This window comes from Cygnus atratus, chromosome 5 (genome assembly GCF_013377495.2).
Source record: "Cygnus atratus isolate AKBS03 ecotype Queensland, Australia chromosome 5, CAtr_DNAZoo_HiC_assembly, whole genome shotgun sequence".
Classification (NCBI taxonomy): domain Eukaryota; kingdom Metazoa; phylum Chordata; class Aves; order Anseriformes; family Anatidae; genus Cygnus; species Cygnus atratus.
Window position 1 is genome coordinate 696,986 of NC_066366.1, and position 14,324 is coordinate 711,309.

At 45.5% G+C, this 14,324-nt stretch overlaps 1 protein-coding gene across 1 annotated transcript in view; it reads right to left on the minus strand.

Moving 5' to 3' along the window:
- MICAL2 (microtubule associated monooxygenase, calponin and LIM domain containing 2) overlaps window positions 1–14,324 on the minus strand; it is a 124,699-nt gene that overhangs the window by 31,485 nt on the left and 78,890 nt on the right. Inside the window, 2 exon segments of the mRNA XM_050710802.1 lie at window positions 2,056–2,199; window positions 3,164–3,311. Coding sequence (XP_050566759.1) covers window positions 2,056–2,199; window positions 3,164–3,311 — 292 coding nt within the window.

Consider the following 14,324-nt stretch of genomic DNA (forward strand, 5'->3'; position numbering starts at 1 on the left):
TGGCCCATTTTTAATGAAAACAATACTGCTAAACCAATTCATAGATTTATTGTGATGATTAATAGCTCTACTTTGAAAAGAGGAGCTTATGCTATGAGTAGTCCTGTTGGTGTGGCAGGAGAAAGCTGTGTCACATTTACATAGTGCTGCCTTGTAGAAAGTAAAGATTCATTGTAACAGCCACAAGACAGAGACACACAGGAGGAAAAAGCGCTAAAGGAAAGGCGGTGTTTGGGTACTGCTGCCTGCCAGAAGGGGCTGGAATAAAATCTCTCAGGTTAGGCAACAAATTTCTGACGTCTTGATTTTGTGCCTGGAGCAGGGAGTAACCCTTGACCAGATCAGATGTTGGCTGCAGACAGTATAAAGCTAGTGCACATGCCATACACATAGCGCTGACCAGTCCTGTACCTCTGCTTCACCCAGCTCAAACTGGTACTGGGAGACCTTGGACTTAGTTAGTCCTCTGGTTGTGGTATATATACATTTATATTTATATATATATATATATATATATATGAAGCCTGTGATAGTTGAGATCACTTCTGGATTGTGATCACACTGAGGTTGGGCAGAGTGCCACACAAAAGAAAAAGACATGCCATTAATACTGATAGACACATTTCTGTTTTAAAAGAGCAAATGTTTATTTCCCTTGGCTGGCAAGGATGTAAGTGCTGTAGGATGAGGCTTGTCCTCTGATCGCTGCTTGATAGGCGGTCATTATTCACAAGTACCTAAAGCATGAATTGAAAAGCTATTTTACCGAGCTAATCATTTTTCCTGCCCCATGCTCACTCAGACCTTGCAATATCACTTGCTATTTCACTCATCCCCCCCTTGTTAGGCGATGGCTCACCAGCAGGAGCAGCACAAGCACATGGTCCCCAAACGAAGGCAGTGAGAGAGGCTGGCACAGGCTATCCTGGTGACAGCGGCAGTGTCAGCTGGGACAGGAACCAGGGGCCTCTCTGTGAACACGGGACTGTCACAGCTGGAGGAAATGGATCTGATCCCTCAGATCAGGGGGATGAGCTGGCTCCCATCTCTGCACGCTGCCCAAGTGCAACAGGCATGAAGAGCCTCAGGGCATTAGTGTCGGTAGGAGCAGGCACTCTGCAGCAAGCCACTATATGGCAGTGAGATCTCTCTGACAGACAGGAAACATTTCCCCCAAGCTCTCCTTTCCTTGCAGGAAGGAAGGATCCCCAGCAGAGAGTGATCCTGTCCCCAAAGAATATCCAAACACATGCGGCGGAGCACAAATGTTACTTAAAACCTCCCACAGGGAACAGTATAAAGTTTAATTTCCAAAAGTGTTACCTTCCACAACCTATACACAACACCATGAATAGGTGTTTGAAGGGCTTCAAGACTTTAAGTGAGTTTCCTCACATAGTAATAGCTCTGTTTGCAACAGCTGGCTTTGGGTTGGCTTTTTTTTTTTTTTTTTTTTTTTTTTAATTCTCAGTAAGGAAAACTACTTTACTTGAAAGACACCAGTCTAATCATTATTATGGCTGGAATGAACTCCCACAGAATCCCACCCAGAAAACTAATATATTCTAAATTTACACAGAGATCAGACGTCCTTGGACAGCTCTCCAAGAGTCACAGGATTTTGGATGTCTTTGGGATGGGCAGGCTATCAAACATCCATAGAGGCACTTGGGTTGTGGAGCTGCCCCGTGGTACCCAGGTAGCAGGCAACCACACCACAGGATGCACCTTTGCCACAACACACCCACTGCCCCAATCCCTGAACTGACATTTTTTGGAAAACAAATAGCTGAACCTGGGTTGATTGGGGTAAGTGTTTTTCTCTCTGACTCAGGCCCCTGTGTAGGATGCAAACGTTTGAAGATTTCCTGCAAAATGAGTCATATGTCTTGGGGGATTTATGGTTGTGGTAAAGAACAATTGTTTTTTTCTGAGAGGTTTTCCTTTTTTCTCTTCCCTCCCTCAGCTGTATGTGCTATACTTTTCATCAGTGCTGCAGAGAAAAAAAAAATCAGGCTTTTTTGTTTTTAAAGGCCTATTTGTAATTTCAACTACCTGCTTGCATCACTGGTGACTATGACTCGAATAGCAAGGAGGTTGTGCTCTGTCATTTCCTCCTCAGGGATGACCCTCACAGTGGTCCACTCTGGAGAAGGTGACCAGTTTTTCCAAGTTGTGGCGCTCCAGGATGCTCTTTGCCTTCTTCAGAGAGGTGGGCTCATCGGCCACGGGCTGGCAGCAGCCTAGGAAAAGTACAAAGGTGACAGCAGCGCATTAGGGGTGAGCCAAAGTCAGGAAGCCCATGGGGAAAGACGTTGGCCTCTCCTTTGGGTGGTCCTTGGCCACTGGCAGTGGTTTCTGGGAGCACCAGCAGCCCTGCAGGGTGAGACCAGGTCTGAAAATTGGGCTTTGTGGTACGACCCTGCTGGTGTTCACCAGCTGGGACACAGATAGAAATGGAAGCAGCACGGGAGGCTTGGAGCAGTGATTTCCCACCCATCACTGCAGCTCTCCCTGGCCTGCTTTGGGGCAGACGCATTGCAGCCACACATCCTACAGTGCACCCGCTTTGACCTTGGCCAGGTCGCTTGGCCTGTCCCTCGCTGTCCCCTCCCTCCGCTGAGCTGTGACACCAGGTCTCCAAAACAGGCTGTGGCAGCAGGGCTACACCTTGACTTCGCACAATTCAAGCAGCCACCAGTCTGTCCTGCCTCCCCCCACCGCCAAAAAGAAAACTGGTGTACTTAGCTTCTGCATTTCTTCTCTTTTTTTTTTTTTTTTGTGCTAGCCCCCTTCTATATACAAAAATAACCACCAGCACCAGAAGCCCAGCTGCTGGTGGTGAGGATGTCTGCTGTACAAGTACAGGTCTTGTTGTGGCTGGCTGAAATTCCCTTGCTTGTGCTCACAGAATGAGCAAAATGGCTTTGCAGTGTTGTTTTTTTTTTTATATTACTGTTTTACTGACTATGCTTCTCCCAAGCGCCACAGAGCACTGCACTTTTCAAAAGGCTGTGGTGAGCTCTGGTTTTTCATGCTTCATAAAAGCCAATGTACTTTCTTGGCTTGAAAACTCCTCAAGACTTCACTGCTCACAGGAGGCTCTCTTTAATTCCCCTACTGCTGCGTGGGAGCAGCCAGGCAGGCAAGAGGAGCAGCTCACCGCTGCACCATGATGAGAGGCTCCTGCGCCAAGCCCCCGGGGTGCAGGGGAGCTGCCCCAGAGCTGCTCTCCAGGAAGAGATCCTGCCAGGCAATTTGTAAAATACAGGCCTCCGCACGGCTCAGGGTAACCTTCTCCCTAAAAGCTGCTGCGTTAATGTGAAAATCAGAGCAAACAAAACCTAACAAAAGCTTGCCAGCTGTACCCATTATCGCAATAAGCAGTGCCAGAGGTCGAGGTCACAGCAAGTGTCAATGGAGAGGTTTCTCTGTTCCTTCAGCACCCCTAGGCTGTTCAATGAACTGCCTGCCAAGAAACCTCTTGCCATTTGCTTGTAGGCTCAGCGGGTGTTCCCTCCCCATCCCCTGTATTAACGGTTTTCCCCCACCACAGTACCAGGAAAGAGGATAAAACATTTTTATGACTAACACGCACAGCTGTAGAACACCAAAACCCATGGACAGACAGACAGACTACCCAAACCAATTACCAGCACAGTTCCTGAATACATACACATTCCAAGTTAACCAGTCCCTTTGCAACAGCCTGCCACACACCCACATTGTAAGTGACAAGCACAACGGACATGGCTGGTGCAGGACCTCAGGACATTGCCTGGGCCAGCTGTGCCTCAGGCACCATCAAATGGGAACCGTCTGCTGAGGGAGGCACATTTCTGTGCCACCTCTTCTAAGGCACCGCAGTGCTCTCCAGTTTGAATTGTACAGCAGAAGCTGGTTTTCTCAGGCATCTGCTAAATGGCTGAGTCCTTTGTGAACACAATCTTACATTTGTAGCTGTACTAATCAGATTTAAGATTAGCATCCTGTCTTAAGAAGCAAAACCACTCCTTACTAATTTATTTAGTCAATGTTTGCACTGTGACATATGAAGCTGAATAAACTAGGTTGCAGTCAACCCCATAAACCTGGGCTGTCTCAGCACTTCTGTGAACAGGACATCCACTTGTGCGCGTTAACCCAAACACTGGGTTACAAACCCCATGGGACATTTGAAGCAATGGGAGCTACTGCTGCAGTTTCACACAGCAGGACTGCTCCTTGGGTAACCGGCTTGTATGAAGGCAAAGGGGCCCTAAATGTCCAAGGTTCGGGGGCTTTGTAGGTTCTGATGGCACTACACAATTTTACTGGGCTCTCCTAAAACATAGCGCTTGGGCCCTGAACCTTGCCATGACAAAACGCAGCTGCATGGAGTGCTTGGAGCTCTTGCACAGGGCAGATTTCAGTCCTAGAGAACAAAAAGGAACTGAGTACAAGCGCCAGCAACAAGCTGTTGGTGGATTCGTGTAAACACCACAGAGGGAGAGCAGTGGCCAATTCAAACAAAAGCCTGGACACTGCACAGACCTGAACCCACATGTTAATTATTACCAGCACTGCCACAGTAACACAAACAAATCAAATGCGGCATCAGCTCCACCACTGAGGAGCTATTGCTGTCATTAATTTTAAAGGTAATTTTAAAGGAGTATCATAAAGAAGATGAAAATTATCTGATACAAATGAGAAATTTAAAAATAAATCTGGAACTTCTTTAAAACACTTTTTTTTTTTTTTGGGGTGTGGGGGGGAAGTGGAAGGTCTGTGTGAACAAATTTCTCCCATCAGCGCAAAGGCTGAGTATTTACACAAAGGTGAGGCACACACTTGTGCTCCTGAGCAGATGCAAGGTTAGCAGCAGCAGCCCTCCTTGTGGAGCCTCATGGGAGGTTAGCTGTGCTCACTCGGGAGATCAGCTGAATTGTTCAGCACTTCTGGGCACGCAGCAGCCCCCCTCGTGCTCTGGGGAAACTCCAGCTCTTGCAGAAGGACTGAGCTGGACATTCAGCTCCCAATTCCAAAATGAAAATTCCCACGTAAGCCCCTGGATACCTGAATTTGCTAGTGCTTAAGTCCTCTCAGAGACCCACGCCTGTACATGCCACGCTATCCCACTTCTTCACTAGAAGAGATTAAAACGGCCTTACTGCTGTTCCCAAATGGAAAGGGGCATGGGGGCAGACTAAGCCCTGTGCCTGGGGCAACTGGTGAGGCTGTGGGACCCTGTGAGCTGCCAGTGCTCCTGCTCAGGTCAGGTTTCCTCCCCAGGACAGGAGACTTTCTACTTGCAGCTAAAAAACTGAGTCAGAAGAATTGAACTTTATAAGATAAACACACGCAATGCAAAAGCTAAAGGGGCATCCGGTCTCCAGGACGGAAAAGGGCACAGCCCCCACTCTCCTGCCAATGTCAACTGGTGCCATGCCACTGACCTCCATTGGCTGCACTAGATGTTAGAGAGACAAGTCGTCAGGGAACAGACTCTCAAAATAGCATTCACATCAGATCTGACTTCACTTCCATCACACTTACTTTAGATTTCCCAACATCCTTCCTACTATCTTCTGTTTCAGTGTGGCAAAGACCTCTAGCAGTGACCACGCATTCTCCACAGTCACAGTTTAAGCTGTAGTCCTTACTAATCCTTTGTCAAAATGTTTAATTAATTTATCCAGGGGGTTACAGGCAAGCTATGCACGTGGAAGATGTTAATCTTGTGCTAGCAGACACCAAAGCAAATGTATCACATGCAGGGACAGACAGGGCCACACCATGACTGGCCAGTTACAAGTGGAATTGTCCTACTGATTCATGTTAGAGTACTTTAGGTGGTCAAATTCCTTAAATTAGCCAGTGCAAGCAAGCCAAGGAGCTAATGTGCTAATCTCCAGCCCCTCACATGCCCTTCAGTGTTTTTCTGTGAAGGGGCACAGACAGGCAAGCAAGCGGGACAGTGCTCCTGCCTCCGCTCAGCGAACAGCAGCAGGTGCTCTGCAGCATGCACGGCTGGGTGCTTGGACTGTTTGATGCCCTTGCACAACAGTAACTTGCTGCCTGAAGGGCTGCTGGCATTGAGAGAATTTAAGTTTTCCATTCCTTATGCTACTGGCATCCAGACAGCGCTGTCCTGGCACTCTGTTTTGTGACACCACCACCCTTGTCATTAACAAGGGCAATGGTACTCAGCTGTGCAGTTTCGGAGGCATGGGACACCTTGCTGGCTTGACAGCCGGTGGTACAGCAGGGACCTGGCCCAAAGCAAGGGCTTAGAAGGGCTTTGCTTGCCACAGCAATGAGAGCAGCTCTGTGGTATCATGAAACCGGCCCACTCACACTTTCCTTTTTTTTTTTTTTTTTTTTTTTAAAACAGCAAGATGAAACCATATGCCCCAAGTCGAGAGTGGAGCCAGCCTTGGCTGAAGCACTCAGGCTGATGGCTGCAGTTTGCCACCAGCCCACAGCAAACACAGAAGATGAGGCTGTTCTCACCATTTACTGAGGGAATCAACTACTCTATGTGCTGTGGATGGCAATCTACTGGGAAATGTGTTGCCCACCCGGACAAAGACTGGAATGGGTTTATTCACTTCAGTACCAAACTGAAGCCCAGCAGAACAAAAGCAATTTTTTCCCACTTCAGGAAAAACCTGACGCTATGCTCAGGTGATGTGGATTCAGTTTCTCAGTTTTCAACTTTTCTAAACAAAACAAAAAAAGTTATTTTAGAGGAATTTTCCAAAAGATACAGAAGCCCAAGTCCAACTCAAAACAGTAAAACATCTATTTTAACTTCTCTATCCACTGCTGTCCCTGTTCACGACAACAATCCTCCTTTCCCTGCTTTTCCATGGTTGCCAGCACAGAAGGCAACTGGAGGCTTTGGGAAGTAGTCCTTTATGCTGAGTTACAACTAGAAAAAACAATGCATTGATCTAAAGCCTGTCTATATGGAAAAGATTTTGCAATGCATTTTATAATGCAGAACAACACTCAAAACACTGGCATATTAACTTCAGCAGTAAGAGCTCCATTCAGATAATAATCCCCACACAGAATTGGCCAATTTTAGCAGCTTTGTGTCCTGGGAGCAGCAGCATCTCCACACACAAGCTCTACCGTTGGTGTCCTCAGTGCAAGTGTCTCTCCTCAGTCAAAGCTTTTCTGATCAGAGATCCTGACTGACTTGCATTGAGAGTAAATAACATGGCTGTAGCGCTGTTGTTGTTTTAAATACAAATGATGGAGACTAGCTGCCTTCAGTTATTTAAACAATAGTAATACAGTCAGCAACCGAAACAGAACAATTCTACATTCATCTGACCCTCCCACTCCAACAGGATGAAAAAATTGGATCAACAATTTCTCCGTTGTCTGTACTTCAAAACCATCCCCACACTGGGAGAGAAACAAGTGTTTTCCTTACAGTGAAAGGATTTAGCTAAATTGCATGGTAAGTGAGCCATGTCCCCACAGCTTGCTCTGAGGGCTCACAGCCAGATCAGTGCTCACTGGAAGGTCAGGGGTGTTTAAAACAGGCTTGGCCAAACAGTCCATGCAGACCCTATGGACAGATTCAGATCTCTTTCCAGAAAACAAACAAAAAAACCACTTCTACTCTCCATTAAGCGTCATGCCAGGTTTTCTCAATTCCATGTTTTTCCAGTCAGCCAAAGGACCAGCTCACTCTTGCATTTCAAACAGCCCCATCAGTCTCAAATGGGTCTGAAGTACAGCCGGTGAAGGATGAAGACATCTCTGCAACATTGGAAGGTTTACAAAACGTGGATAGAGGCTTGACTTTAGCTCCACAGGAGTCAAAGGATCAAGGAGTACAAATACTTATTTTCTCGCAGCACCAGTAATCCAAACACCACAACCATTTACTAAATGAGGGTAAATTAGTGATAACGTTTTGACAGTATGACTGACCTTCAGAGCTAGTTCAGCCAGCTACTGGCTCCAGGGTGGTGGATTTGCAAGAATTCACCTGTCAGACCATAGCGACTGTGGCTGAGCAGTCAGTAGGGCTGGTTCTTTGGTAATGGCCTGTTTCTAGCTGGTTATCAAATCTGAGGAACAAACTACAGCTTGCTTATTTCTCAGCAATAATTACGTTCCTCTAATCAGGAACATAATGAAGCTTTTGGAGGTCCCCATATGCAGCAGCACTGAGGAGAGCCATCCCGCCATGCCACAGGAGCGACCTCCCTGCATGCATCACCACAAGATCACTGTAACTGTGATTCTCCCCACTACAGGCCTAAAATATTCAGATGCTTACAGAACAACATCCAGTGATGATGCCAGCACCACATCCTAAGAAACATTTTTGCCTTTTTCAGTTGCTTTTTGTAACAGCGTCCCCAGTGGCCTGGAGGGTTTTTGAAAACTCAAATTTCAGAGCTGCTTACTGCTATTCTGTGACAACAAAAAAACTGAGAGTGGTCCACTCAGGCAATCTCCCCTCTGCTACTGTAAAACAGGTGAACGAGTCACTGTGTTTCTCTTCCCAGTCACAAAGGCTGTGCCGACACAGCAGCGATTTCCGTGTGGTGGGGGTACTGAGTTATGTACTGGTGTCTCAACCACGTTGCATCAGCTCAGCTCTGCGGAGAGGCACAGACAATTGTTGCCATTTTATGCCAACTAATGGTGCATCTGCAGTCAGTTTTGCTTACCTGAGGGAAACACATCAGTCCTGTGACAGGCACACATACAGAGCCCCTGCAGAAACCTATTGGGAACTATGTGCCACCACACACGGGGCAGAGGAGAGGCCCCTTCCAGAGGGGCTATCATTTATTATCATTTATTAAGGTGTTAATCACTCCAACATCTGAGTGTCCCCACCAATAAAGCTGGGGCCAACAGACAGGCAGCAGCAGCAGTTATTCACAGTAGCATGTCCCATCTGACAAGGCAGCCTGGCTCTCTGCATGGGCTGTTGCTCCTGAGCCACCTGTCAAACTAGCAGCAGGCAGAACACATTACTGCGACCTGACAAGGAGATGACAGGGGCTCAGGATCCAGCCAAATTTGGGCAGAGCCAAGCACCCGCTGTAGGTAGCTGGGCTGAACAGGCCATTCCCTCTCCCTAGGGACAGAGGGCACATACGTGTGCCGCTCACAGTGGCACAAAGCCCAAATAACAACCTCCTCCCCACAGACAGCACAGGGCCAGCCTCCTCAGCCACCAGCTGGCTGCTAAGTTTTATCGGCTTTGCTTCAGAGCTGCTGCTTTGCATGTGCCTCCGCCTGTGTTGGACAAAAATGGTCAGATGCCCCACTGAACCCACCTGAAAAAAAATCCAAACCAAGCCAGCTGCAGCAGCCAGCAAATTGAGTCAATGCTTTTGTGCCATAAGCAACTGAAAGCGTTCATGTTTATCCGCCCTCCTCATCTTCAACTGGTCTTAAATTGTGAGAGGGAAATTCATTTTTAAGCAAGATATGGTGGTATTTCTCAGCTAAGACAAGTCAGACCAAATGAGAGTCATGCACAAGCAGAAAGGGGGAGTAAGCCTTGCTGAGCTAACCGAAGTATAAATATGTCAACTAATACAAACTTGGGAAACATTCCCTGAAGGCAGATAAAAAACAAAATACAGAAACAGAGACCAAAAAACTTTTAAATGGTATCAACCTCTCCTCTAGGGGCACAAAACTCCCAGTATGCTGGCGGCCAGCAAACAAGCTCCTACAGGGAGCCTTGTCCAGAAAACACCTCGTGATTGCCCTGACTGCTCACATCCAGAGCAGTGATATCTTAGAGCCCTGCCCATGTTGTGAATCTGCGTGAGAGCCTTGTTTGGGGAGAGGAAGGAGGAAACCTACTGGAATCAGGCGTCACAACCTGTATTTGGGATATGATGTATTGGCACCTCTGACACATCACGCGTTTGTGACTCACTGAAGCCTGTGGAACAGGAGCAGTACTTACCCAGAGCTGTCACAGCAATTCAGCAGTGGCAAAGGGCTTTCAAACCTTCAGATGAAAGGCACCAAAATCCCAGGTGCTGCTGCTGTTATTGTGCTGAAAAGCACGAGCTACTGCTGCACTCCTGTGACAGGGACAAGGTTTGGGCAAGCTCGGCTGTGTCACCTCGCCACCTGGCTGCCAGCCCTCCCAAAGCCAGGGCAGTAGTGCTCAGGGAATAGACCTTTCTCTCACTGAAGCATAAAGCTAACAGATAAAACCCTTCATTGAAGAAGTAACCTGCACTTGCGCTCCCCTCCTGCAAAAAACACCAAATCTCAGCTTGCTCAGCGCCCCCCCCCCCCCCATAGGACCTCAGCCTAGCTTGCTGGCAATCCTGAGGCTTTTAGCCTGCCATTAAACTGTGTCAACCTATAATTCATTCACAGGATGAGAGGACTCTGCCTGGCCTTGTATGGAACTGCTGACTAAGGCAATGACATGAATAAATAATTTTGAAGCGGAGTTACTCATAAACATACGCAGCTCTGATGGTGAAAGCAAATACCAGTTGGCAACAAAACCTGACATTAAGAAATTCAGTCAGCAGACCGCAAATTGATTTGTAGCACACCCAACACACATTACTGCCTCTCTAGCTTCTTACTGTATAATATACCCCCCAAAATCATTTATGGGTCCTGCTTAGAGTACATCAGTGCTTTAAGCAAGCCGCAGGGGCAAAAGGAAGGTGTCTTCAGTACTGTGGAAGCACAGTTGAAATGAACCAAGCGAGCACAGGGATGAGATACAGAGAAAAAAGTAGTCACCAGGGAAGCCCAGCCCATGTGGGACTGTGAGATGGGAACACAATGAACTATGACACCTTCAGCTTGCTTAGGCCTTCGTCTTGCTGTAATACGCTGGCTACCAGCCCACAATGGAACAAAACCCCAGCTCAAGCCTATTATAACCTCAGCTGAGCCCTGTTGCCTCCGCTTCAAAACATGCAAGGCTGAATGAGAGCATTGCCTGCATTAGAGCTCAAAACCAGACACATCCCATTGAGGTATTTCAGATCCACCCTAGAGGGCTACAGGGCTTCTAACAGGATTCCCAGACTCATGTCCTGTATTTATCAAACTTCGATTTTTCATCACACCCGAGAAACCACCAGTTAGACTGCTGTCCTTGAAAAAGGACTTCAGTAAGAGATATGTTTGACATTTCACAGGTTTCAGTTCTTCCCACCTGTCTATTCCTTTTTACTTGTGCTTGTTTCATTTGTCTATAGAATTCAATTCCATGTTATGGCGTCTAACAAAAGGCAAAAAACAAAGCCAGCCTGCTCTCCTGTTTCTGTGGAGGGGTACACTGCCCTCAGTGGAAACGGGACCAGATTACCTGCCTGGCTTCCAACCACTGCTACCTGCAAATGCTTTTGTGCTGCCCCTTCTTCCCCAGGGCCTGGGGATGGGCTTTTCCACCACCCTCTCCTCCTGTCCCCACACCAGCAGCGCATCTTCTCTTCCCCTGTGGACCCAGGCCAGAACCTACGCACGTTCTTCAGCAGCAAAGCACTTTTTCAAAGCATCCATTACTTACTTGATGAACAGACACTTCTGAATTCAGGAACAAAATATAACCAGGGAGCTTGAAGTACAAAGCAAGACAGAGCCCAAAGAACACAAATGTTTGAATGCATCCAGGACGGTGCATGTTAACACTAATACAAACTATGCAAAAATTAATACAGAGATAAAGGAAAAAGCGACTAACTGAAAACCTCTTAGATATACTGAATTTTTATATTTATGGAAATCTGCTTCTCAAAAAAAAAACACACAACAACACTACTGTGATAAGATTTTCTATAAATTTTAGAGCAATTGTATATTTTATCAGAGCAATCTGTGTTAGTCTGGTATATTAATGCATATAATAATTGCAAATTCAGACTGCAGCCTCAATGGTGTAAGTCTCTGGAGTGATCAGCAATTTAATACCTGCTAAAATAATACTTTTCTTTACACAAAGATTCCAAGCACCAAAACCCTTAAGATAAAATATGAATTAATTCCTGCAGAACAAATGCTGAAAGAACAAATGGAAGAACACAGTAGCATGCAAATTTCTTTGTAATTTCACATTTCAGAAGAACATATTGGAAATTCCAGCCATTTCAAATGAGTTTGGAGCCCACCACCTAATGAGATGAGATCAAAGCTCCTGTTCTTTTTATGTTAACACAGATCATGAAGAAAAGGAAAGAGGCTTGCGGAAATATTTATATGACTAATATGTATACTTGGATCAAGCCTTAATACATAATGTCTTCTGATCTTCAGTGACATGATCTTCCAGGAAAAAAAAAATTCAAATCATCTGCAAACATGTCATACTTCAAAAATCATAAATATTGATGCAGAATTCAGGGCATTTCAGAACTCATTGTTTTGATTGAAATGTGAGGAATGAGTGAGCAAGAAGTGAATTAAAGCCAATTATGGTAACTAATTGCCATAATGTTGTGGGAAAACACAGACTGTAGCCCTTCCTTGAGGTTGGAATACATAGAGAAGCAGCTTTCACTGGCCTTTTATTACTGCAGCAGTCTAGAAGAAACTAAGAGGAACAGAAATTATTCTTCTTGGTAGAGTTAATGAAAGACTGACATCTGAGTCCAAGCCATTTTAAGAAGTTTTGTCTGTACTTTTTCTCAAATAAAGTTATGTTTAAAACAGCAAATCTTTTTCATTACAAGGTATTAGCATAATTATAATAAAGGATATTTTACATAATATCCTTTACATAACTCTGGCATGTTTGCTTTTCATTAACTGATATCTAGGCAGGTAATGCTGTGATACTCTATGAATGATTAGTCTGGCTTTTTAAAAAAAGAAAAAAGCACACTTGTGCATTTATTTCCAAATCAAATGGCCCTAGTGGCAACAGAAAAGTTCAGAACTGATTTGAACCAGTATAAAGAGGAAAGAGTGCACAATTCCTGAAGCTGCCAGATACAGCAAACATCATCTCTGCAGTTTTAGCACTACAACAGTATCTATAACAAGTAGCTGTCAAATCTTAGCAAGCATTGACTATGTCAAGAGGCATCAGTATCACCTGCTCCAGACCCATGGTTTTTGGAAAGGACCCAGTTCAGTGGCAGCTCGAGATCAGAGGAGCAGCCCGTTTGCCCTTCCGCTAGGCACGGCTGCCAATTTCAGCTACACACCAGGGCACAGCATTACTGCGTTGGGGGTGTGTCTACAACAGCATGTGCTTGCTGGAGACTGGAAGCACCAGAGCTTTTGGAGAGCTCAGCAGAGGGGTAGTAGGAGGAACCAACCCTCCCATTCACAGGGATGAATGGCTGGAGGAGCAGGGGACTCCCCAGGAATACACAAATCTTGAACTAGGTTTGTTAAATTTGCTCACAATTTAATCTACCAGCCCCTTCCTCTAGCAGCATTACTAGGAGCAAACCAAAGAATACTTAGTTTTATTGTGTAATGATTTTGACTGAGAATGAAGGAACTAACAGGAGCTTGATTCCCTCACCCTGCTCATTTTGTGAGCTTTATTCCTTTTCCATACACTGTGTCCTGTCCTGTCTGCTAGTGCTTCAGGGCATGGACTGTTTACGACTAAGCATATTCCTCTATAGATGGGATTTGTTAGTGATTTGACTTTTCCGGCCTTCACCACCACCACAAAAAAAACACAGTTACAACAGATCTAGACTCTAATGTTACCCCGATTTCAAGTTATTGTTCTGTTATTTTAGCAGGAATAAGTGAAACAGTTTATGAGCACAGCTTGAACATCTGATGCCTCTCAAAACTTCAATGCCAAACAAGTCATCAACTTTTGCAGACATAAAAACCTCTTCTGATGTTTCCATGCCACTGCCTCTGCCCAAGATTATCAAGATGGAAAAAAAGAACCTGCCTGCCGTGAGACTGTAATTTGTATGAATAGTATATTTACTTTTATCTGAATTGCTTTGCCCATTGCAATGAAGGAAGTGCCAAGTACTGCCTTAAATGACATTCAACCTGCACTGTGTTTTCATTATGCAAATAATCTCCCACTGGGACAGCAAACTTTCTACTGTGCATGGTGGCTTTTTCTTTGGCAGGACAGAATAGTTCATTGGGAATAACATTTGTTGTTCTTTTGCAATGTTGTCTCTACCAACACTTTCAAAAAAATTCATTCTTATTATTCAAACAAATCTAGTGAGGCTCAGTTTAAATTGACTTAAAAAAAAACCACAACACAATCTTTCCATTAAATAATTGGGACTATTCTTTCTGTCATTTATTTCTCCCTTGAAATACAAAGGCAGAAATGCTAACTTAAGAACTGCAGGGTGAGCAAACGAAAGAAGATG